This window comes from Schistocerca serialis, chromosome 3 (genome assembly GCF_023864345.2).
Source record: "Schistocerca serialis cubense isolate TAMUIC-IGC-003099 chromosome 3, iqSchSeri2.2, whole genome shotgun sequence".
Lineage (NCBI taxonomy): Eukaryota > Metazoa > Arthropoda > Insecta > Orthoptera > Acrididae > Schistocerca > Schistocerca serialis.
In genome coordinates, this window is record NC_064640.1 from 456854891 (window position 1) to 456880371 (window position 25481).

At 36.1% G+C, this 25481-nt stretch overlaps 1 protein-coding gene across 1 annotated transcript in view; it reads left to right on the forward strand.

The window, feature by feature from the left end:
- Positions 1–25481, forward strand: part of LOC126470920 (Down syndrome cell adhesion molecule-like protein Dscam2) — a 504863-nt gene that overhangs the window by 421827 nt on the left and 57555 nt on the right. The window contains exons 19-21 of the mRNA XM_050098951.1: positions 8574–9014; positions 18668–18811; positions 20373–20516. Coding sequence (XP_049954908.1) covers positions 8574–9014; positions 18668–18811; positions 20373–20516 — 729 coding nt within the window. The remainder of the gene's footprint in view (positions 1–8573; positions 9015–18667; positions 18812–20372; positions 20517–25481) is intronic.

Below are 25481 nucleotides of genomic sequence, written 5' to 3' on the forward strand. Positions count from 1 at the left end.
CCCCCCCCCCTCGTCCCCCCCCCCCCCCCCCCCCCCAGTTTTCTTGCACTTGGCCTTGGACGTTTATTATGTTATAGGGTGACACTGTCAAACCAGCACTACAGCTGTTTTAATCTGGTCTGCATCGGATATTGGCATGCATGACTAATATTATGGACATCCTCATCAACAGCTGGTGTCAGACAGTTTCACTTCAGTGGGGTAAACCAGTTTGGACAATCAAGGAGTCCGTCCCACCACAACCTCTCGTCAAGCCAAGTTCCTCACCATTGTGCACCGAGTCAAGTTCCTCACTATTGTGCAATGACTGTGAACCAGTAAATACCACCCCTCAGCCTGTGCATCTACCTGATCTTGCATGTGTTGAGCCTATGTCCATCAGTAACTTAAGGGTTGCACATGATGGACCCCTCCCTTGCCTCACTCTGACTCTGCGTGTGATGATCCACTGCCTCAGTTTCAAAAACACATTGCATGTGACATTCCATCATTGCAAGTGCTCTCATTTGCTGTCCCCCATTGTGCTCTTGTGCTTCTCCCAAACTAAAATATTTTTCTTCCATTTCTTTTAGAGTACAACCTGTCACTACCATCGATGAGATCTGCTTTTCCATCAACACTTCTGGGTGCCTGCACAACAAGTTTACCTTACTGCTCCAAGATGAATCACTCTTCGTCCTTCATGTGTGGGGCACTTCCCCAAGGCCATGCCCACTTCACATATAACCACCCAATGGACATTCCCTGTTCCAGATGGGATGGATGCAGCTGGAATAACAGTGGCACTTGGCATCAATGGGATGCTCGAGATGTGTGTCCCCCTCTTCGATGCTCTTCCAACACTGTCACCTCCCATGCTGGTACAGTTCACATTTGCAGGGTGACCAGACTCTCCTCCTTACTGGATGGTGGACTATATCCTCTCTAGTCCACCCTGCATGGACCTCCCTGACCCGATGAGAAATGGTCCACCCATTCCTTCCATTCAAACCAGCCACAACATGGGTGGTCCTGGTTCCTTGCATAATCAGGCAACACCTGTTGAGTGGCCCTCAACACCCCTGCATTCAACAACGCCCACTTACTCTCCCCAGCGCTCTGCACTCCCATGGCGAGGGAGGCTCTGTGGCAATCATAGATCACCAGTAATGATAGAATGTGGAGTGCTCTATCGTGGGATTTAGTGAGCTTTGGATCTTGTTGTGGACTATGTTTGTATTCAGTTGACTTCTATTATTTTCTGGTTGTTGTGTGTAAGTAAAGAGCGTGTAATCAAAACAGTTGGTTATTTCTATCCAGACGCTTGACAGTGTCAGTAGAAAACCCACAAGTTTATCCAAATCTCATTATCTTAATTTTCTACCTTTTCAAAATCTGTATTTTGTAATCAATAAATTATGGCCAGAGTCCACATCTACCCATGGAAATGTTTTGCAGCTTAAAATTTCATTTCAAAATATCTGTCTTGCCATTATGACACAATGTGTCTGAAATCTTCTGTGGTTCTCCAGGTCTCTTTCACAGGTACTACCTGCTTTTTTGGTTCTTGCACCAAGTGCCAGCAATGATTAAATTATGCTCTGTGCAAAATTCTATCAGGTCGCTTTACCCTTCATTCCTCTCCCCCAGTCCATGTTCTTTTACTATTTCTCTTTCTCTATTTTTCCTACTACCAAATTCCAGTCTCCAATCACAGTTAAATTTTGATCTTCTTTAACAGTTTGAATAATCTCTTTTATCAGCTCATACATTCTTCCAGTATCTTCACTGTCAGTGGAGCTGTTAGGCATGTAACTTGCACTACTGTGTTGGGTGTTGACCTTGTATCCAGAAAAGCAAGCCAAATATTGCCAATCGATGGTTATTTGTGTACTAATCACATGATTCTCCTTAAATAATGCAGCAGTCTCTGAGTATTTTTATGATTTAACAACAATTTACTCAAGCTTTTATTTAACAGTTTCTCATGCATTTTATCCATGTGCACCTAACTTCTAGAAATTATAGTAAGTTGTTTTCACATTCCTATGGGCTCCAGATTACAATAGTACATATATTCTGCTTTTAATCTACAGTATATCTATACCTGCATCTATTTCTACTGCAGACATACTCTGTGAACAACTGTGAAGTGCATGGCAGAGGGAACATCCCACTGTACTGGTTATTAGGGCTTTTTTCCCATTCCATTTACATATGGAGTTCAGGAAAAATGATTGTTTGAATGCCTCTGTATGTGCTGTAATTACTCCAATCTTATCCTTATGATCCCTAGGGGAGGGATATGTAGGGGGTTGTAGAATATTTCTAGAGTCATCATTTAAAGCAAGTTCTTGAAATATTTTTATTAGACTTTCTTGGGATAGTTTCCATGTATCATTAAGAGTCTGCCAGTGCAGCTCTTTCAATATCTAGGCGACTCTCTCATGTGACATATGACCATTCATACTGCCCATCTCTATTCAAGATGGGTTGCACAAGTGATTTTCAAGTAATCCCCTTTGAAGACTGATGCATTTACCTAGTATTCTGCCAATAAACCAAAGTCTACCACCTGCTTTACCCACAACTGAATCTATGTGATCAATTGTGTTTCATATCCATACTAAGTGCACCCAGGTATTTCTATGAGTTGGCCAGTTCCAACAGTGACTCATTGATATTATAGTTATAGGATACTACATCCTTTCATTTTGTGAAATGCACAGCTTTACATTCCAGAACATTTGGAGCAAGTTGCCAATCTCTGCGCCATGCTGAAATCTTATCAAGATCTAACTGAATACTTATGCAGCTACTCTCAGATAGTACTTTGTTATAATAACTGCATCATCTGCAAAAAGCCTGATTGTACTATTAATATTGTCTGCAAGGTCATAATATACAACATGAACAGCAGGGGTCCCAACAAACTTCCCTGGGGCACACCCAAAGTTAGTTCTACATCTGCCAATGACTCCCCATCGAAGATAACATGCAGTGTACTTCCTATCAAAAAGTACACAGTTCAGTCACAAATTTAACTTCATCCCCCATATGATCATACTTTTGACAATAAGTGTGGATGTGGTGCTGAGTCAAATGCTTTCTGGATATCAAGAAATACTACATTTACCATGTTGCCTTGATCCAAAGCTTTCAGTATGTCATGTGAGAAAAGTGCATATTGGGTTTTACATTATTGATGTTTTTGTAAATCATGCTGGTTGGCACTGAGGAGGTCATTCTGTTCAAGATATCTCATTATGTTTGAGCTCAGAATATGTTAAAAGATTCTGCAACAAATGGATGGTAGTTTTTTGGATTATGTCTGCTACCCTTCTTGTAGACAGATGTAACCTGTACTTTCTTCCAACTATAGAGCACAGTTTTTAATTTGAGGGATCAATGATGGATTATAGTTAATGGAGGAACTAACTCGTCTGTGAATTAGGGATAGAAGCAGCTAGGGATTTGATTGGGTCCTGGGGATTTATTCAGTTTCAACGATTTCAGCTGTTTCTCAACACCACTAACACTAACACCTATTTCACACACCTTTCACATGCCTTTCCATAAATTTGCTGAAACCTCACAAAACTGATACTGACCTATGATCAGCAGTTTCACATTTGTCACCCATTCTAGGCAGAGATGTTACTTTTGCAGTTATTAGTCTATTTGGAAATACACCACTCTCAGATGATGAATCTCTCCTGTATAGACCTCGAAGATGCTATTCGACTAATTAGACCGTGCACAGAGCCATTAAAGAATCGTTCTTCCTGCAGTCCATATGTGGATGGAATAGGAAGAAACTTCAATTTACAGCACAATGGGAAGTGCCTAATGATATGCACTTCATGATGGTTTGGTTCGCAGAGTACTGATATAGATGTAAACATTGGAATCTAAAGTAAAAAAAATAAAACGTTTATTAAAGCTTTACAGTACAGTTAAGATTCCTCTGCAGCACTTTATTACAAGATATGGTGTAATGTTATTAGGAAATGTAAGTGGATGAACTTTTTGCAGAGGACACAAACTGAGAATAGTATCAAAATGATATTGAGAATAATAGCAGAATGGTATGGAATATAGTGGAGACTGTGTCAGAGAATCACTATAAATGTGCAATACTGAACTCACTGAAATTCCAGAATTAAAATATCTCAGACATTTATGTGATATCCAAAATCTTTGATTATCACTTCTCACCTATTATATGAGCAACATGAATTAAAACTTCTCACACATCAATTACATAACTCATTTACAGAAGACCCTTGTAAGTGAACAACAGGAGACACTTACTAGAGTCTAACAGCAAATAAACTGAGGCAATTATTACATCTCTGAAGTGTACAGTTGCATATGGTTAGGATGAGGTACCAAGCATAGCATTTATGATTTGCATGTCCTGCATAAGCTAGATATTTAATTACTTACACAGCACAGATATACAAGCAGGTCTTTCAGATATGAAAGCTGGGGAAAATATGGTATTGATAACTACAGACCAATGTCATTGTCAGTTTCATAAGGACAATGTGCAGTAGACATGTTGCTTGTTTCTCTCAGTTCAACTTATTGACAACTTTGTAGAATGGTTTTAGGAATACATCATCAATCAACCATGTGATATATCCATTCATTCATGGGATAATAGAAGGTCATGATAAAGAGATTGCATCCATTGGACATCTTTTGTGACTTAAAAAATGAATTTCTAAATAAATTTGAACATCATGGAATTGAAGCTGATGCATTAAGATGGTTTCATCCTATCTAAGCAGTAGGGAACAAAAGTTTGATTTATACTCTTACATAACTGGAAGCAAGTGTGGTGGAGACATGTGGACTACACCTCAAGGTTTTAAACTAGAGCTACATATTTTGTTAACATATATGTGTAATCTGCCTTCAATTATAGTTTGTTTGTTGATGATATGAGTGAAATGAGCTGAATCCATATCTATAATTTACAAAAATGTATGTACATATGTATGTTCCACATCACCTCCTAGACAACTACATCAATTTCAGGCAAATTTAGCATACTTATTACTTATTGTATGAAAACAACCACTTGGGAATAAAAACCATCAACCTCCCAATGGTGGGTGAGAAGGCTGATGGAAATGGGAAGGGGTGTGAAGAGGCAGACAGAAGAGTGACAGGTTGTGAGGAGGCAGGTGGAAGAGGGGCAGGGTGTGATGAAACAGAGGGAAGAGGGAAGAGAGAAATTGAAGGGGCATGTAGAGTATGAAATAAATTCAAATTTTTCCTGATTTTTTAGGATGAAACTATGTGACAAAATTTGTAATATACATGACTCATTTGTCAATATGTTTAGAGACCAAAGACTGTGCGAATACCACTAGTAAATTTAACTTCATCTCTGGAGTCATACGGTGTGACACAGCAGAGATTCAGTCATATGTGTGTGACATACACATACATGGGTAAAGCCATGGCTAAGAAGATAATACTGAAACAAAGTGTTACTTCAAAATAAAAGAACAACTTGTGCAGGAAAGGACATCCTGCAAGACATATACAGCAGTTGTGAGCCCATGTGTAAAAAGAATAATGTTATGGATTCAGGACAGAAATTCAATATCACAGAAAAATTGTGTTGTGTTGAGAACTAAATTTTGATTTACTATTAATGAGCCAGTTTATAACTGCAATTACTCATTTATTCATTCACACATCATGTTCTGTAAGTCTCTCATGAAGGAGGGTGGTCAGGAATGTTGAATTAGACAACTAATACATTAAGAGGCAGAAGCAGCCATGGCAAATTATGTCTATATTGTGTACTAACAACAAATAAAGAAATACAGTACATCCAGTTTCTTACTCACAATTTGGTCTGTGCTGATAATACAATCTCTGAAAAACTATGACACAGTCAATGAAGCCTAATTCACCTCATTTATGGTACAATATAATAGATTAGGTAAATTAGAACTTTTCACTTTGCATATCTCATTCCTTGATAATGACTTCATGTTGATCTTTTTGTAATAGGCTTCAGATATCTACGTGCCTTTGTAGCTCTTCTTGCTTATAAGTTTTTAGTTTAAAATATGGATTTGTTTATAAGAAACAGCAGCTGACATGCAGTCATCACAACACAAATGTCAACATAGTGATGTCATTAATCATTAAATATTGTTAAAAAAATTCAGATTTCTGTAACATAAGTTTTGAGTAGCTTTCAACAAAAATTTGTGTTTCTTGTTGGGATTTGTAGGTTTTGAAAACCACATTGAAGGCTATTCCCACAGAAAACTTTTTCTACTTCCCTGTGTTAATCATTGAAATTAATTAAATTTTGGACAGTATTGGCAAATACAAGTACTTTATGCATATTTGATCATTTTGTTGTAATTGTTACTAACTAAAATACGTTGGAAAGTATGGAAAACTATTCATGTGAAGAGGATGAAAAATTGGGTGCCTGATGTACAAAATAGTGATTTCAAATGACACATTCCCCTTTTGTTCTCCACTACTACAGGATGTAAAATGAAGTAAATTCTTTTACTGTGTGTTTGTTATTGTTAGAGTTGTTTTCAATGACATATTCATTGTGGATTGCTGTAACTTTTATATACCTTCCTGGGCAAGCTCTAATGATGAAGTTGGTTAAATTTTTGGCTTAAGTTCAAATCAGTATTGCACTATAGTCTTATAACTGGGAAGATTAACTACCTACATTAAATTAATGTATTTATCTTTATTTGGCACTCATATAGATAGTTTGCAGATCACCTCCATCTCATTGTCTATATGTGTACATTTCTTATCATACTGATTGAAATACTTTTCAGCATTTTACTTCTTGTCATTTATTTTCTTCTGAAACACTCCTTAGAAAACAATGTCGTAAAAACATAAACATCAGAAAAAGATTTTTGCAAAGCTCATTTCAACAAGAGAATGACTAAGTGAGTGGACTACTAAATAACATCTGAACTTCCTAATACACTGAAAACATGTGACTGACTAAACATGCATTTGGCATATTTTGAATCTATTTATAACCTAGTTGTTCATGCCAGAACATTTTAGAAACATACACATTTCAATCACAGTAATATTCTAATTAAACCATAATTCTTAACAGAAGTATACATTTTGGAAACTATTATTTTAATGCTACAAAAGATAGTACTTGTATCTGAAGAATTTACTGAAACATTAAAGTTTCTTTTATAAACATTGTTTTTAAGAGAATGTTTTTTGATTAAATCAGGTCATTTTTTGTCAGTAGATAAATGGTTCAAATGACTCTGAGCATTATGGGACTTAACATTTGAGGTCATCAGTCCCCTAGAACTTAGAACTACTTAAACCTAACTAACCTACGGACATCACACACATCCATGCCTGAGTCAGGATTCGAACCTGCGACCGTAGCAGTTGCGCGGTTCCGGACTGAAGCGCCCAGAACCGCTCTGCCACTGGGGTCAGCTAGTAGATAACAAAATGTGTCCCCTGATATATGTGACAAGTAACAACTTTTGTCCATGTAGAAATCTTATATAATCTCTAGTTTGTTTATGTTGACATTTTCTGATTTTTTTCTGTAAAAAGCACATTTTCAGTGGAGTCAGTTACAGTATTACAAAGAGGTAACAGATAACTAAGTCCTGAATAATAAATTCCAAACCAAATCATCTTAATTAAGTTTTTATAATTCCAGAAATATTGACTACATGTCCCTCATTACAAATTCCATACATTGTATGACAGAAGATAAGTGTATAGCAATTTTTTTTTTTTTTTTTTTTTCTTTTTTTTTTTTTTTTTTTTGCCTTCCTAAGTATCTCAGCTGTTTGGAAGTGAACGATGAGATTTTGAACCTTTATTGCTGTATGTTATACATATGTATTGCACATGACAGTAACCCAAAAGAACTCTGCCTATTAGTTACAAACCATACTGAACAAAATGTTTACTTTTATGTTATCATCAGAGTCATTGCGTATATATGTATATCATAAAGTATACCTAAGATCTGGATTGACTACTCTGTCTCATTTTAAGGAAAGTCAAAAGCTTTCCTTTCATTTGTAAATGTAACTTCCTTTACACAAGTTGGTAACATTTATTAAGCTGACGTCCTATTGTTGAGTGTAACTTCCTTTCACTTTAATGATTTAATGCATCTAACCTGCATCATTTCATATGACTGTTGCTCTAAATGCAGTTCCATTTTTTAATTCTTAGTTGTAATAATGTCATTTGTTAATTCATTGACCATGAACTGTCACCTTTAAATGCACTTAATTTACTCACTACTGCAGTTTTCACACACTTCATTTTTAAATTACATGATTGTAGTTTTTCTTCACACTAACATAACACTTTGAGAAAAACTAATTCTTGCAGGAATGATGGAAAATTATGTGATGTTAATATTTAATGAGCCTAGTGGTAGATATTAGGAAAGAGAATTTCTGTTACTCATACTAAGAAGAGTATTACAATCTATGTGTCTGCAAGTTATTATAGTAAACAGTAATGTAAGTGGATCTCAGTTATATATGGAATTATTATATTTGTAACAATGTTTTCAGTTCCACCAAGTGCACCATTACTTATAGTTCCTACAGCTTCACATGATACACTGCATTTACAATGGAAGCTTGGTGACAATGGAGGAAGTCCTGTACGTGGCTTTATTGTACATTTTAAACTGGAGCATGGTGAATGGGAAGAAATCAAACTAGATGCATCACAGAACACACATGCTTTGACCAATCTTCGTTGTGGGACACTCTATCATGTTTTTATAACGGCTTACAATAGAGTTGGTAGTGGAGATCCCAGTAAAACACTGGCTGTCAGAACTCGAGGCGAGCGTCCACACTTACCGTCTCCTTATGATGTTCTGGTTATTAATTCTACAAGTGTTGGGCTACGTCTTGCCACTTGGCCAGATGGAGGATGTCCTATATTATATTTTGTTGTTGAATATTCAAATTATGTACCTAGAGGAGCAGACAACTGGATTACAGGTATTACTAATAGTTCTTTATTCACCTGATATTTAGCATGAAGGTACACGTGCTTTGTAGTTTTCATAGAAAAAGTGATAAAATGTTTAAGATAATACTCAAACATTTTGAAAAAGTAAATTATCTGTGAAAAGAGGTCAGTTTTCATTTGAGTAAGTGAATGTCAACTTTTTAAAAGTGCAGTCATGGAAAATTACACTAACTTTAAAATTTAATAATGTTATGGAAACCACAGTTCTACAGTTGGATATTCATTTGTTTTTCTTGTGAAAGTCAGCATATTCTCATGGTGGTAATAAAGTTCAGTAAATTCTGAGAGAAAAATCTGAAAAAACTATAAGCAGGTCATGAATTTTTCATTTTTACATTTTTGTGAGCTTTCAGTTAAATATCTTAATAAAATGTAGCAGGTCACTACTTATTTACTGGCAAAGAAAAAGATCAAATTTCTCTAACACTTGTGTAACTATTACTGATTTAATATTGGATAATACAATTCATAATCACATTATATGATCACAGAAGATGATTAATGAAGACTGACCATTATTTCTTTCCTATTTGAAGTGCAGATCATTGAATTAATATTTTGTATAAGATGCTAGATTAGCTTTATCCTGTCGATAGTGCACTTTTCAGTGTTCTTTTTCCTATCCTCCAAGACTATGTTGCACTTTATTCACCTACATTGCCACAATCCTAACACTAACTTAAATATGAAAAGGGCATTGATAACAATAAGAAAGCATGTGGTTAATGCATCAGCCAGTAGATCACAAGACTGTCAATAACAGCACAAAACCATACAAATTATGATGGATTACTAACAGTATCTCTATGTTGTGTGAACTGCAATACATTTCAGTCATTCATTCACGTGTCACAATTATTCCATAGCAGTTAAACTTCCATTTGTGGCGTTTGGAGCTAGGTACTGAGGACCCTATCATGCAGTTACACAGAAGTAAAAAGGTGGCACTCTATATAGTGGTCAACTTTTCTACACAGGATGAAAAAAATAGTCTTTGTTGTTACAGTGAAAAACTTCAGAGCACTGAAAAATTGCAGTTGTCTAGTTTTATCACATATTAAATGCAATATCCTGGATAAAACACAAACTAGTTTAGGAGCAAATTTCCTTAATTACTGTAGAATGTGTATTCAGCATATAACATTCCTTTTCTTTCTGCAGAGGTTTGACTTTTTAGTGAACTACTTTTACTTTGGGAACTAGCTTAATTATAATGTTATGAATGTGGAACATCTGCAGAGTAACTTTCATGGAAGGAACATATGAGATTCTGTAACAGAGAATCACAGTCTTACTGTCAAAAAGAGAAAAATAGTCATTCTGATCGGAAGGTAAGAAAGAAAGGTTAGATTTTAATGACCTGCTGGTCACATGATCATTGGAGGCGCATCATAATGTGTTTTGTGTAGTGCACAATTTTACATTTCTGAAGATTTAGAGCAAGTTCTCAGTCTGTGCACCATGTCGAAATCTTACCAAGATCCAACTGAATGCTTATGCAGCTTCTCTCAGATAATACTTCATTATAATAACTGCATCATCTGCAAAAAGCCTGATTTTACTATTAATATTGTCTGCAAGGTCATTAATATATATCATGAAGAGCAAGGGCCCCAACACACTTCCCTGGGGCAAACCCAAAGTTACTTCTACATCTGATGATGACTCTCCATCCAAGGTTACATGCTGTGCCCTCCCTACCAAAAAGTCTTCAGTCCAGTCACATATTTCACTTGACATCCTATAAGATCATACTTTTGATAATAAGTATAGGTGCTGTACTGAGTCAAATGCTTTTTGGAAATCAAGAAACATTACATCTACCTGGTTACCTTGATCCAAATCTTTCAGTATGACATGTGAGAAAAGTGCGAGTTGGGTTTCACATAGTCGATGTTTTCAAAAACCATCCTAGATAGCACTGAGGAGGTCATTTTGTTCAAGATACCTCATAATGTTTGACTCAGAGTATTTTATAAGATTCTACAACAAATCGTTGTCAAGGATATTGGACGGTAGTCTTATGGATCACTTCTAATACACTTCTTTATACTGGCATGATGTGTGCATTTTTCCAAAAGCTCGGCATGGTCTTTTATTCAAGGCATCTATGATAGATTATAGTGAGAGGATGGGCTAACTCAGCCACAAATTCAACATAGAATCTGACAGGATTCCATTGGGGCCTGGAGCTTTGTTCAATTTTAATGATTTCAGTTGTTTCTCAACACCACTGACACTAATACTTATTTCATTCATCTTTTCGGTGGTATGAGGATTAAGTTGGGGCAATTCTCCTCAGTTTTCCATTATAAAGGAACAATTGAAAACAAAGTTAAGAATTTCATCTTTCTATTTGCTACTCTCAGTATCAGTTCCTGTCTGGATGCTAAGTTTGATGCTGCTAACAGTCTTTACATACAACCATAATTTCTTTGGATTTTGTGAACTTGTATTTGACAATATTCTGCAACAGTAGTCATTGAGACATCATGCATTGCTCTCTTCACAGCCAAATGTGTTTCATTCAACATCTCTCTATCTATAGCCCTCTACTTTGTTCTACACCTACTATGCAGTAATCTCTGTTTCTTTAGATGTTTCTTTACAGTTACTGTATACCTTGGAGGTTCCCTCCCATTATGCACTGTTCTACTGGGTACGTGTCTATCCAATGTGTGGTCAACTATTCTTTTAAGCTTGAGCCGGAGTTTCTCTACACACTCCTGGCCTGTACTGAATGTTTTGAGTTCCTCATTGAGATGTGACATTACTGACCTTTTTTTTTCCTGAACACATATATCTTTCAGCTTGTTTTTAGTTGTTCTTTGTACTTTGGTAATCATTGTTGCTGCAACCGCGTCAGGGTCACTGATAGCAATTTTGATGTGGATATCCTCAAAGAGGTCTTGTTTGTTTGTTTGTTGCCATTAGATCCAATATATTTCCATCGTAGGTGGGGTTCTTAACTCTCTGTTCTGGATAGTTTTCAGAAAAGGCATTTAGTAAAGTTTCAAAGGATGTCTTATCATACCCACCACTAGCAAATTGTAATACATCTCAATTTATTATTAATCTGGATGCCCAAGAAATCCACACATGGAGCCCATCCAGTATGAGGCTATTGATATCTATCTCTAGTACCTGTATGTTATTTTTATTTGTTTGGAGTACCACAATGTGGGTGCCTCGAAGATTATGAGTTAATTTGTTTGCTGTGATCCACTTGTTATTTTGTTTCATTGTTCTGGTTATTTCTAGTATGGATATATTTGGAGCCTTTATTGGTATATTGATGTCATCAGCAAACTTTGCAGGTTTTGAAGAGTCCTCAACTGTCATAGGGAAATGATTTATACAGGTGTAGCACAGGCACAAGACAGACATCAACCTTTGTGTGACTCCATGTATGATGTTTCCCCACTCTTAATTTAATATTTTTCCTGTGGTATCACCTGTAAATGTAATTCAGTTTGCCTGATGAGGCATGATTCCATCCATGCAAGGGGGTTGCCTATGCTGCCACAACATTTTAGTTTCTCTTGTAGAATTTAATAATCTTCACAACCAAAGGATCAAAGTATCATATAATGTGACAAAAGGGTAATTATCCTTATGTAGTTCTACCATAGCTGAGTTTGTGATACCATATATTATATTTAAGCTGCTTCCTTTAAAAACAAAAAAGAAAAAGAGAGAGAGAGAGAGAGAGAAAGAAAGTGTAGGATGTTTGTGAAAGATCTTCATATTTGGGATGACAGTGCTTCAAATCACCAGCCAGCCGTTCAGATTTAAGTTTTCCATGATTTCCCTAAAACACTTAATGTAAATTATGGGATAATTTATTTTAAATGGCATAGGTAAATTCCTTTGCCAGTCCGAGTTTCTGCTCTTTCACACTAATTATGTCATCATTAATATGCACCAGCATGCCCCGTATGGTGGTGGTGCTTATTTTTCTTACACATAGAAGTTTTCATTTATGTTTTGGGTGGAGTTGAATAAAACATATTGCAGTAGTTAAAAATATATATATTTTCATGATATTAACTGTTGTTCTTGGTGTGAAACATTTTAAAGTGTGGTGCTCCACACAAGGAAACTTTACATTCTGCACATTAGTTTGAAGCCTCTTAATGAAGGCCTTTTTTCATGCACAACACACAGCTCCTTGGTGGTCTTTTCTTCATTGTGGGTGGCAGAAGGTTTGGAAACTGCCTGGCTGTAAGGCATATTGCTTTCAGTGTTCAAGATGGGCATCCTACCAATGTCCCTTGTTTGGTGAAGATATAGCCAACTGTTTGCTGAGACTAATCATGAAGCTCATTTTACTTTGTTCGCCATCATGCTTCTTGTAGCATGCAATGCCCAACAAGTGGTGGAAATCTTCTAATAATATTTTTTTCAGTCTGCTCCTGGTCATTTGGAAGTTTTGCATCCCAGTATTCTTGTTGTAATCAATGACTTTTGAATGAGTCCCTTCTTTGAGTTGGCATTTAAAAATGTATGTTCATGCAAGGTGCTGACCATAAGAACATTTCTTTGGTTCTTCCATTTCATTATCTACTGATTGCCTCTGTATCATGCTATGTACTCTCCTTTCTATGGTTTTTCCTTTTTTATGAAGTCAGGGAATCCCTTCTTGTCCTGCCACATTGTACCAACAGTGTTGGTGTTATTGCTGGTTAGTTTTTCTACCAAACCTGGACTGGTGTACAAGTTGTCAAGATAAACAAGATGGCCTTTCCTGAGTAGATCATGTGGAAGCTACCATAAACACTGTCCTTTCCAGTGAAAACAATAAAGTCCAATAAATACCCAGAGCCGCTTTCACAGAGTTCATAAAATGTGATGTCTGCTGTACTTTTATGGAATAAATGGCCTCCACCCAAGCACCCTTTCCAGAGCAACAATGATTTATTAATGGTGATATTACTTTCTGTCATGTATACCAATCTGAATTTATGCAGCTGATGCTCCCTAATTGAGTGAATTTTGTATAGCTCCCTGCTGGTAGTGCCTAGTGGGTCATATTGTGTATTGTCAGCAAAGTAGAGGAATTTCAATAAAAGATGAAACCACTGCCCACTCATCAATTTTCTGATGAAAGGTGCGTCAACTGATTATGTCTTTGAAAAGCACATCTTGTGTTCTGGTTTGTGAGGAATTCCTTGAAGTATGAGCATTCTAATACATGTTTTTACCTCATCACGTGTAGTATCTTGCCAACTGTGAACCTAGGAGCATACTGCCAAATTGAGATGGGAAGCTATAACCCATTTTGCATATAAGTTTGTCTGTTCAGCTATTATTTTGCACAAAGCATCACCCACAAAACACAAAATAACTCATCATATGATATTGTTTTAGAGGCACAACTGTACTACTGCTACCTCTGAACAAATGTTGATTACAGATTGAACTAACATGCACAAATGCACTAAGTACTGTCTGCTGCAGTAGTGTCTCATTGACAGATGTTTCTGAACTGCACTCATTGTCACTAGCCTCAACATCTATATCTTGTAAACCTAAAGAACTGTAACTGAAATTGTCACTTTCTGAAAGTAGCTCATCTATCTCTAAGTCTGGTAAGTGACTTGACTCCTTTTTACCATTGCAAAAGATCACTTACTAACCTGGCAGTAAACATAGACAAAAAAGGCATGCATCAAAGGCTGCTTCACTGGATGCATTCTGTCAACATGCACTTGAGTGGAAAACATTACAACTTGCCCAGAATATGCTGTGCTGCTGGAAATGTGCTGCTATCTAGTGGGAAAAGCTTAACTAATACCGAAGTTTCAGTGGCAGGCTGATAACTCACCATTCCCACTAGCTACTAGCCACAGAATGCAGAAGGTGAATATATGTGTCCAAGCAACTGTGAATTAGCAGAGCATGGATGGGTATGTCAGTCACACCTACTTAAAGGGTTAATCAAATCAGTCTTTTGAACAGAAATGGATGATCAAACACTCCACCTTCAGAAATAGCTGTAGTTCTGACTTGATTGATGACATTCTACAGTTGTACATGCTAACCAACATGAACCAGTTGCTAATGCTGCAACATTTCATGCATTGGAAAAATTTCAGGGGCTCCCTCCAAAAAAGTTAAGATATCATAAATATAAACTGCCATTTTATCATAACAGTAAAATAGTTAAGATGTTATTCAGCACTATCTTTCGCACAATGTTGCAAGTCATCTGCAAGGTCAGTGAAATATTATGTACAGGTTAATCAGACAGAGCTGTAACAAGTATGTCATCTAGACATGAGAAAAAGACAGAATACAAAAAACAGATTCCACTCTTGCCACATACCTTGAAAAACCGTATGATGTAACATGTGTTCTTCATACAGCAAAGTAGGTTATAAAGACAATATCATAGAAATCAATAAACTGATGATGCAGAATGCTCACTTGGGTTTAAATAAACACATTAACTTTCTTCTTTTAAATTAAGTTTTCTTTCATGCACATTCAACAAGCTCCCAATTACCAGAGTATGGATTGCCTGGTTTGCAGATTATTCATCCATATTTCAGCCAGTTTTGAAAAAACTGCAGATTATACCTGAAATATTCTCCTATAATCAGAATGAATAGTTTTGTTCATAACATATTATTACACATGTGACCCAAGTTTTATAGCCAGAAGACAGTGAAAGCCGCAATCTCGCCATCAGACATTCCTGAAATATTTTTCTGTTGTTTGGTATTTAATCTTGAGGTAAATGCAGGGATTCTAACTTTGTTATATGTCCACATCCAATTTCCTGCAGAAGATGTGCTTGTTTCAGTTGCTGGAATGATTGTTACGAGGTTCCTATCACCTTGCATTATGTCACTCATACAGATACCCATGGTGTGAATGCAGCTATGAAATTTGGAAAGATAGCAGAAAATATACATGTGTGTAGTGAAAAACAGAATAAAAGTTATAGTTTTCCAGTGAAAAAGGGAATTCATGGACACTACAGTAATGAAACAGTGAAAATTCATAAACGCGTGCTCGTTTTACAAAAAAGCATGGATGCCTTAAATCGGGAAGTACTAAATCTTCAAAACAAAAATGAGGAACTGCAACAACAGCTCCACAGGTCTGCAATTCTTAATCAGAAGAAAATGATTGTATATGATAGATCGCAAAATACGGACTCCTGCATTAATAATGTGACTGCTAAGTGCTGTGAGTGCGATGAAATCATAACAAAAGGCTTTCAGACATGTGCAGAATCTCAGCAGTTGGTACAAACTAACCATTCATGTTCAGTAAACAAAACAGCAGTGGTGGGTATGAACTAACTGTTCACATTTAGTAAACAAAACAACAGTTTCAAAAAAATGTGAAGTGGGAAAGATAGCACAAGAAAAGCATGTAAATACATCAAAGAAGTTGCAATTGTTTGATGAGTTTGCAGATATAGAAATTTTCTCGGACAGTCATGGATGAAATCTTGCAGCAATATTTCGCTATGACCTTAGTGTGAAAGCATGTGGACACGTTAAACCTGGGGCACGTATGAAGGTAGTTACAAAAAAACATAGGATTAGTAATAACAGAGAAGAAAAATAGAAGCATCTTATTGATTGTGGATGCAAACAACGTTTACAGAAAGGAACTAGCAACTGCAACCTACAACCTAAAGCAAGCCTTACATCTCACAAGAGAGGGGGTCATTGTCGTTAGTGGAATACCTCAAAGATATGATTTAATGCCCACCTCGTGTGTAAATCTTGAAATCAGAAAGGCAAACAGACAGATCCATAAGATCTGCAAAATGAACCAAAATGCACATTTTCTCAGTATGGACTTTCTTTAAAGGAGTCACCATACAAAACATGGAATGCATTTAAACAGAAGTGGTAAAACTCTATCAGGTAAAAAAATACTTCGTATGTTAGAAAAACTCAGTCAACAAGGAAATGGTACTGCCATCCCAGTGATGTCACCAACAGCAACAGAGCAGCCTTCAACATCAAATAACTGCCAATACAAATGCGATGTACTGTGAATAGTACTTTACTGGATGCACAAAGACAGTGTTGTAAGTACAGAAAATAGCAGTTTCTAGTAAAAACATGTGTCTTTTGGATTAGCTGTATTATTTGATTATCTGTGCTGTCTTGGTTTTGTGTTATTCCTGATAACTGGTTGCTTTTCTTTATGAGAAATCAGTGAATCAACAGCAGTTTCACTTCTTGAAATGTAACAATTTCTTGCCTCAGAAATTTAAACCTGGTCAGTGAACAAATAAAACTTGTTGTGGAGCATAAATATCACAATAAAAGTGTTTCTTTTATTTTATTTCAAATAATGATTCCATTGAATTTGAATCTGTATACTCCAACAGTTAGTTTTGTGGCATTATTCCACTTGAAGTTACTGCAGCTGGTTATACCTATGTCCTTGATAACCGTGACTTGTTTACTGGTTGTTGTGACTTGACCTTCAGAATCAGGTAGCAGTCTTAGGAGAGAATGTGTGTGTGTGTGTGTGTGTGTGTGTGTGTGTGTGTGTGTGTGTGTGTGTGCGTGTGTGTGTGTGTGTGTGTGTGTGCATGTGGGTGTGTGTGTCTGCAACCTAAGTTATTTAACTTCCTTTTTATGTGTCTATCAAACAATCAGCATGTATGGTATTTGGTGACTAGTGATCTTACATATAGAACTATTATTGATGTTTGCAAATCTGATGTTGCAAACAAGCTGATACAATGAAAATTGAGAGTATTAAGTGATTATATGAGTAAGTTAAAGAAGTAGAAACTGTTAAGTAGATGTCTAAATACCCTTAAAAACCTCTGCCATTTCTGATAAACTTAGTAATGGAGGAAGGAATTTTCCCAGATATATTAAAAAGGAATATGGTGGTGCCTATGTTTGGTGTCCACCTCACCTTTTTCTCACAATAAGTCGATTCCTGTTAACGTTGGATCTGAGTGACCTGCACCTGTTTTGCAACTTTTTCCAATATATATTTCTCTTTTCCCCTCAAAATGCTAAAAGTGCCAAGATTTACGTATGGTTTTCCTGCACTTATATGTTACAGTCAGGAAACACTTGGAATTTTGTCTGTTGAATGTAAATACTGGCCAATTATACTGTCTTCTTGCAATTTTACAGTTTTCTCAATAATATTTTTCTTTTGATATAATTATTCAGCTTGTTTCCATATAAATATTAATGACAAGAGCACCAGATCAAAATGTGACTATCAAATTAGTGACACACTTCTTGAATTCAATGACATAAATCTAGTAAAAATTGGGACCATATTCTATAGTAAGGTCACAAACCAAAAAATTTATAAATTTCAATAATTATGCTAATTTTACTTTTTAACTACTCAAACATTGAGGTTTAACAGTATGGCAGCAGAATTATATGAAATAATAAAAAAGTAAATTGTAATATGTGTGTTTCTGTTCATATGCAGTAATAATAAATTTCATTGCTATCAAAATCCAGGAAGCATAAAACATTACTAACACTTTAAATGTCGTTTCTTTGTTATATTTTTTAACATCCTTATCTTAAGGGCCTACTGTTACACTGAAGAATATGTTACACAAATCTTTGTAAAACTAAAGCCAATTAAATATAACATATTTCAGTGGGAAATAACATTGGCCTTGAGAAATTATTCCTGATTGTTGGTCTAAGCCCTGGAACAACATACAATCTTAAAGTTACTGCACACAACTCAGCTGGTTCAAATGTTGGGAATTACCAATTCACAACCCTTGGTATCAATGGAGGTGAGTAGGAAGTTTATTATATTTTTATAGAGTGAAACATACCTAGTTTCTGAATGAACGTAACTCCATCTTCTATCTGGAGTGTGGGACTATGGCTGGTCAATTTCCAATAATACAATATCAATCGTCATTATTTAGGTTCTATTTTTAGGCTACCAGTTTCGACAATACATTATGTCATCTTCAGGCCTGCTTAAATCTAGTAACCTTTATGTTACAAAATATAGCACCACTTTTAACTGGTCTCACGAAGATTATTATGGGCATGTGTGCTCCTTGGACAGAGACCAGTTCAAAGTGCTGCTATTTTTTGTAACATGAAAGTTACTATTTACTCAATTTAAGCAGGCCTGAAGGTGACATAATGTATTGTCAAAACTGGTAGCCTAAAAATAAAACCTAAATGATGGTGATTGCTATTATATTATTGGTATACCTAGGTTTTTGTCAAATCTAACTTTATTTTCCATTGTTTGAGTCTTGTAGAGTACCATTTTGTTTTCACAATGAGTTGCATATTTAGTTCACTTTTATTTTATTTTGTGGATGTCTGAATACTGACATTGTTTTATTTTGTTACTGATTCTCTTATTAAGTGGTTTATATTAGTTACATAGTATGTCAAACAGGTGGAATAGTAAATTTATTGTGTGTAAAATATTTCTGACAACCTGTGCAAATGAATGACTTGTGTTTGCATTTGACTTTAAATTCATTGCAAAAGACATCAAACCATTTCAAGAAATATAGTTATTTGGACAAAACAAAATAAATACTTTTCACAAACTGAAATTAGTAGTTGCTTGTTTTATGAAATACATACCTACATTTGTATGTTCAAAATACAAGTGAAAATACTGTAAGGTATTTTTTGGTCCTCAAAGATTATAAAGATGATGTTATTAACCATGAAACTTTATGCAAAACTGTGAATTACTGCAGAGAATTGCTAATGATATCATCAGAATGAATGATTTAGTTATAGCTGATATGGTTTATTTTGGTTATTTTAACCAGTTAGAAGGCCACATGTAATTAATAATATACTGAAACATGATGCTAGGGAACAAGTTATACCATTAGTCATGTGTGTCTGCCTCACTTTTTATTTCTGAATTGTACATAATTTTATCAATTAGCTACAGATCAAGTTTCTCAACTCATATAATAATATCTTTATTTAAGATTATGGCACTATTAGGAAACATTACAGTATCTGCTCCCGGGGTTGGAATGACTCCTTACCCTCTCCCTTAAAACGCACATCCTTTCGTCTTTCCCTCACCTTCCCTCTTTCCTGATGAAGTAACCTTTGGCTGTGAAAGCTTGAAATTTGTGTGTGTGTTTGTGTGTTTTTTATTGTGTCTATCCACCAGTGCTTTCTCATTTGGTAAGTCACAGCATCTTTGTTTTTTATATATATTTTTCTCACGTGGAATGTTTCTTTCTATTATGTACAGATCATATCAATGTTTTAATATGGATATGAATGTAAATCATAGCCTGCATGTAAAAATTTGCTGTTGTTTCATCAAAATAATCAAAAACTTCTCTTCACCAGGTGTGAATACCCCAAACCAGATATTAGTGAATGGTGATGAACAACTACCACTACATAAGGATTTGAAAGTGATACTGTTATCAGTTTTTTCTGCTTTGGTTGTCATAGCAAGCATCTTTGGTGTCTGCTTCTGTGTAAGGAAAAGTAAGTTCATATATCTAAGACACAGATATCACTTGTACTAGGAATCACAGCTAGAGGAAGAAAGATTTGCTATTTTGGTAAAATTTCCATATTACATAAAATAGAATAATTTGATTATAATTGTAGAATTCATTGTCTAACTACAAATACTTGTTAGCAATAAGTTTCAGGGAATAACAATATTAGTAATAACAATAATAATAATAATAATAATAATAATAATAATAATACAGATATGAATTAAGATAAAACATGAAGCAAGTTCCACACAATTTGAATCTTTGGCTGATGCCTCCTACCCAGCTCCAAAAAGAAAGATGCAATAAATTCTGAGAAGAAAACGTTGTAAATTGTAAGCTGTGCTTCCACCCGGAATGTGAAGCTAGCTGCCTTGAGCACTTCAGTTAAGTATCTATAATAACCATGTATGGCCTCTGAAACCATTGCCACACTTCAGCCACATGAAAGTGAGCCGCAATCTAGTCAGGTGCTCTCAGTGTCCTTGATAGTAACAAGCAGAGCCTCCTTCAGATCTAACATGTGACACTCCTACCCTCAAGCAAACATACCAAGTGTACACTGATCTCATATCCTGAGATTCTAGTTACAATGTTTAGGGATACAAGAGTAATGAACAAATTAATTAGGATGGTCTCTAAGGAGCTTAAGTCAAGGGAACAAGCCAGGGTGTGGGGGATGAGCAAGAGAGAAGTTAAGCTGATAACAGTAGCATGTTGACAACAGAGAACGTATGGAAACCTGAGATGTTTTAAGTACCTGTCAGGACAGTTAATAAATCAGAATTAAGGCATGTAGCATGTGAAGGTAGAAGCATAAATGAAGCAAATGGGGACAGTGGTGGAAAAAAATTAGAGAAGAAGCAATTTTGCAGAAACAGCAGCCGAGAAAAGATGAGTCATGACAAACAACAAAAATATATCAGTGGACAATGATGTTAGTGGCAGTGTGTGTGTACAAGGGAAGGAGGGGTGGGGGGATCAAGTGTAGTTGAAATGGAACCGATGTAGATAATATCAGCAGTAATTAGTATTAGTTGAAACAACATAGGTGGTGGGATCCTAAAAAATGCTGTAAAGGAGATCCTTTATTCCAATATTTTGGTGTACTGGTGCTGAGAGGAAGATTTCAAGTTACACGCAAGCCAGGAAGATTTAAAATTATACACAAGCCACAAACAGATACCAAATCTACGACCACTATGCATCAGTACATACTCTCTGCTTGGAAAATACTTTACTCTTCTTTCTCCTTTCTTTTTATTAGTTCTGGTACTGGATGAGGATGAGATGACACAGGAAGTTCCCCATTTTTTCAGGTTAGTGGGGTGATAATCCAATGTGAAGACAGTGGTTGAACTGGCTATGCATTCACACAGATTCATTTGGAAAGGGTGTCAACTGCAAAAGTGGAACCACTGCTTTTTGTCTATGGGTCTAACATTTCTGGAAGTAAAGACTTGGCAGATCATCGGACTGAGTGCAACATTTAGGAAGATGGCATGTGATTTAGAAAAGGATCAAATGAGTAGTATGTGTGAAAAAATTTAGATTTTTTTAGACACTCAGCTATTCCATATCACAAATCAAGACAGTGGAAATATCATCAGAACTTCAAAACCAAATTGTGTATCTATTCCTCTCTCAGAAGAGTACAGGTTAATGGTACACGCAGACTAATTAAAGTGAGATGAAAATACATTGTAAGTTTGGTTTCTAACATTTTGAGTAAGCAGGAGACAAGCTACATTCTTGGTTATAAAGAGAGGTGACGTAAATGGCAACTAGGTGCATGTAAGAGGGATGGGAGTGGAGCTATGACTGGCACACAGTTTACTCACTTCAGGTAATATTTATGATTTTACTATATGTGGAAAGGGAAGATCAGGATTTAACATTCTGTCAACAATGAGGTAATAGATGTGGAGTACTTACTGAGACTGGGGAAGCATGCAGAAGGAAACTGGCTGTGCCCTTCCAAAGGAACCATCCTGGAGTTTAGGAAAACCATGGAAAACCTAACCGTAGATTCCCAAATGGGGATTGGGATCACCATCTTATCACTGCAACAACTAATTCAGTTTTTAATATACATATTTATTTATTTATTCTTTGCCCATGGACTCCAGCTGAAAATCCAGCTGAGAGTATTGGGTGTGTCATACAATAGGCTATTAACATCAAACTTGATTTCATTATATATAAATAAAACAAATAATTAAACAGAAATAGTCTATAAGCATACAAAGGTATTACATGTTTCACATTATATATACACACAAATCCAAACAACATACAGAAATGATAATTTTTAAAGGTACATTTCAGTAATGATGTGTCATATTTAAACACCATCTTAGTATTCACTCAAACTGTATATACAGGGCTATTACAAATGATTGAAGTGATTTCATAAATTCACTGTAGCTCCATTCATTGACATATGGTCACGACACACTACAGATACGTAGAAAAACTCATTAAGATTTGTTCGGCTGAAGCCGCACTTCAGGTTTCTGCCGCCAGAGCGCTCGAGAGCGCAGTGAGACAAAATGGCAACAAGAGCCGAGAAAGCGTATGTCGTGCTTGAAATGCACTCACATCAGTCAGTCATAACAGTGCAGCGACACTTCAGGACGAAGTTCAACAAAGATCCACCAACTGCTAACTCCATTCGGCGATGGTATGTGCAGTTTAAAGCTTCTGGATGCCTCTGTAAGGGGAAGTCAATGGGTCGGCCTGCAGTGAGCGAAGAAACGGTTGAACGCGTGCGGGAGTTTCACGCGTAGCCCGCGGAAGTCGACGAATAAAGCAAGCAGGGAGCTAAACGTACTACAGCTGACGGTTTGGAAAATCTTACGGAAAAGGCTAAAGCAGAAGCCTTACCATTTACAATTGCTACAAGCCCTGACACCCGATGACAAAGTCAAATGCTTTGAATTTTTGGCGCGGTTGCAACAGCTCATGGAAGAGGATGCGTTCAGTGCGAAGCTTGTTTTCAGTGATGAAGCAACATTTTTTCTTAATGGTGAAGTGAACAGACACAATGTGCGAATCTGGGCAGTAGAGAATCCTCACGCATTCGTGCAGCAAATTCGCAATTCACCAAAAGTTAACGTGTTTTGTGCAATCTCACGGTTTAAAGTTTACGGCCCCTTTTTCTTCTGCAAAAAAAACGTTACAGGACACGTGTATCTGGACATGCTGGAAAATTGGCTCATGCCACAACTGGAGACCGACAGCGCCGACTTCATCTTTCAACAGGATGGTGCTCCACCGCACTTCCATCATGATGTTTGGCGTTTCTTAAACAGGAGATTGGAAAACCGATGGATCGGTCGTGGTGGAGATCATGATCAGCAATTCATGTCATGGCCTCCACGCTCTCCCTACTTAACCCCATGCGATTTCTTTCTGTGGGGTTATGTGAAAGATTCAGTGTTTAAACCTCCTCTACCAAGAAACGTGCCAGAACTGCGAGCTCGCATCAACGATGCTTTCGAACTCATTGATGGGGACATGCGCCGAGTGAGGGAGGAACTTGATTATCGGCTTGATGTCTGCCGAATCACTAAAGGGGCACATATCGAACATTTGTGAATGCCTAAAAAAACTTTTTGAGTTTTTGTATGTGTGTGCAAAGCATTGTGAAAATATCTCAAATAATAAAATTATTGTAGAGCTGTGATATCGCATCAATCATTTGTAATAACCCTGTACATTTCTGTGCGAGATATAGTTTCAAATGATTTTTAAAACATTTTGGGTCTGTTTCTTTTTTAATGATTTTGGGGAGTTTATTAAAAAAACTTTTACCTGCTTCTTCAGATGTAGTCATAGACAGTTTTAGATTTCTGTTTATCATGTAGTAATTTTCATTTCCTCTTGTACCGTGTTTGTGTACATCTTTATTTAGGAGGTGTTTATCGCTTGACCTTCCTGTCATTATGCTTTGGTATATGTACAGTGAATATACAGTCATAATATTTTAGCGTACAAAAGCTGGCCTACAGGTCTGTCTTGGTGGTATTTTTGCAATGTATCTCACTGCCCTTTTCTGAATTGTGAATATTCTTTTTAACTAAGGACTTTGTCATCCACAGTCTTTGCTGTTTTATGCATGATGAAGATCTGTTTGTTTATCTTTTTACACAGTGCATCTATGTGCTCCCCCCATGCCAAATGTTTGTCTATTATAGTTCCTAGAAAGTTTGTGCTGGTTACTTCTTTAATAGTCTTTCCATTTATATTAACATTTATATAATAATTTTAACTATGCTTGGTCTGAAATACTACATTCATTGTTTTAGACTGATTCAAAAACAGGTTGTTTTTTGTTAATTATTTATTTGCATTTTCGATATTCATGAGTGCTTACTTCTCAAGCTCCTCCTTTGTGTCAGTTGTGCAAACGATTGTTGCATCATCAGCATACATTATAAGTTTCTTATATATATATAGATAGGGAAGTCATTTAAGTAGAGTATAAATAGTATTGGCCCAAGCACCGACCCTTGCAGCAAACCATGTTTAACTGATTGCAATTCTGATCTGTAGTTTGTTATATTTCCCCCACTAGTATGTCTGATTTCTGTGCATTGTTTCCTATTTGTAATGTATGATTTAAGTACATCATAGCATTTTCCTCTAACTCCATACTGATATAATTTCGTCATTAATTTTAAGTGGTTCACACAATCAAATGACTTAGATAGGTCCATAACAATCCCACAAGTCTTTTGGTGCCTGTCAAGTAAATTAAGAATGTGCTCAATTATATCTGTTTATGCTGTTTTTCTTGACTTCCCTTCTCTGAAACCATATTGTGATGAATGCATTATACTGTACTTTGTTATAAAACTTACTATTCTATTCTTTATTATCATTTCATAGATTTTAGCAAATGTTGAGATCAATGATACTGGCATGGAATTTCCTAATTCATCCC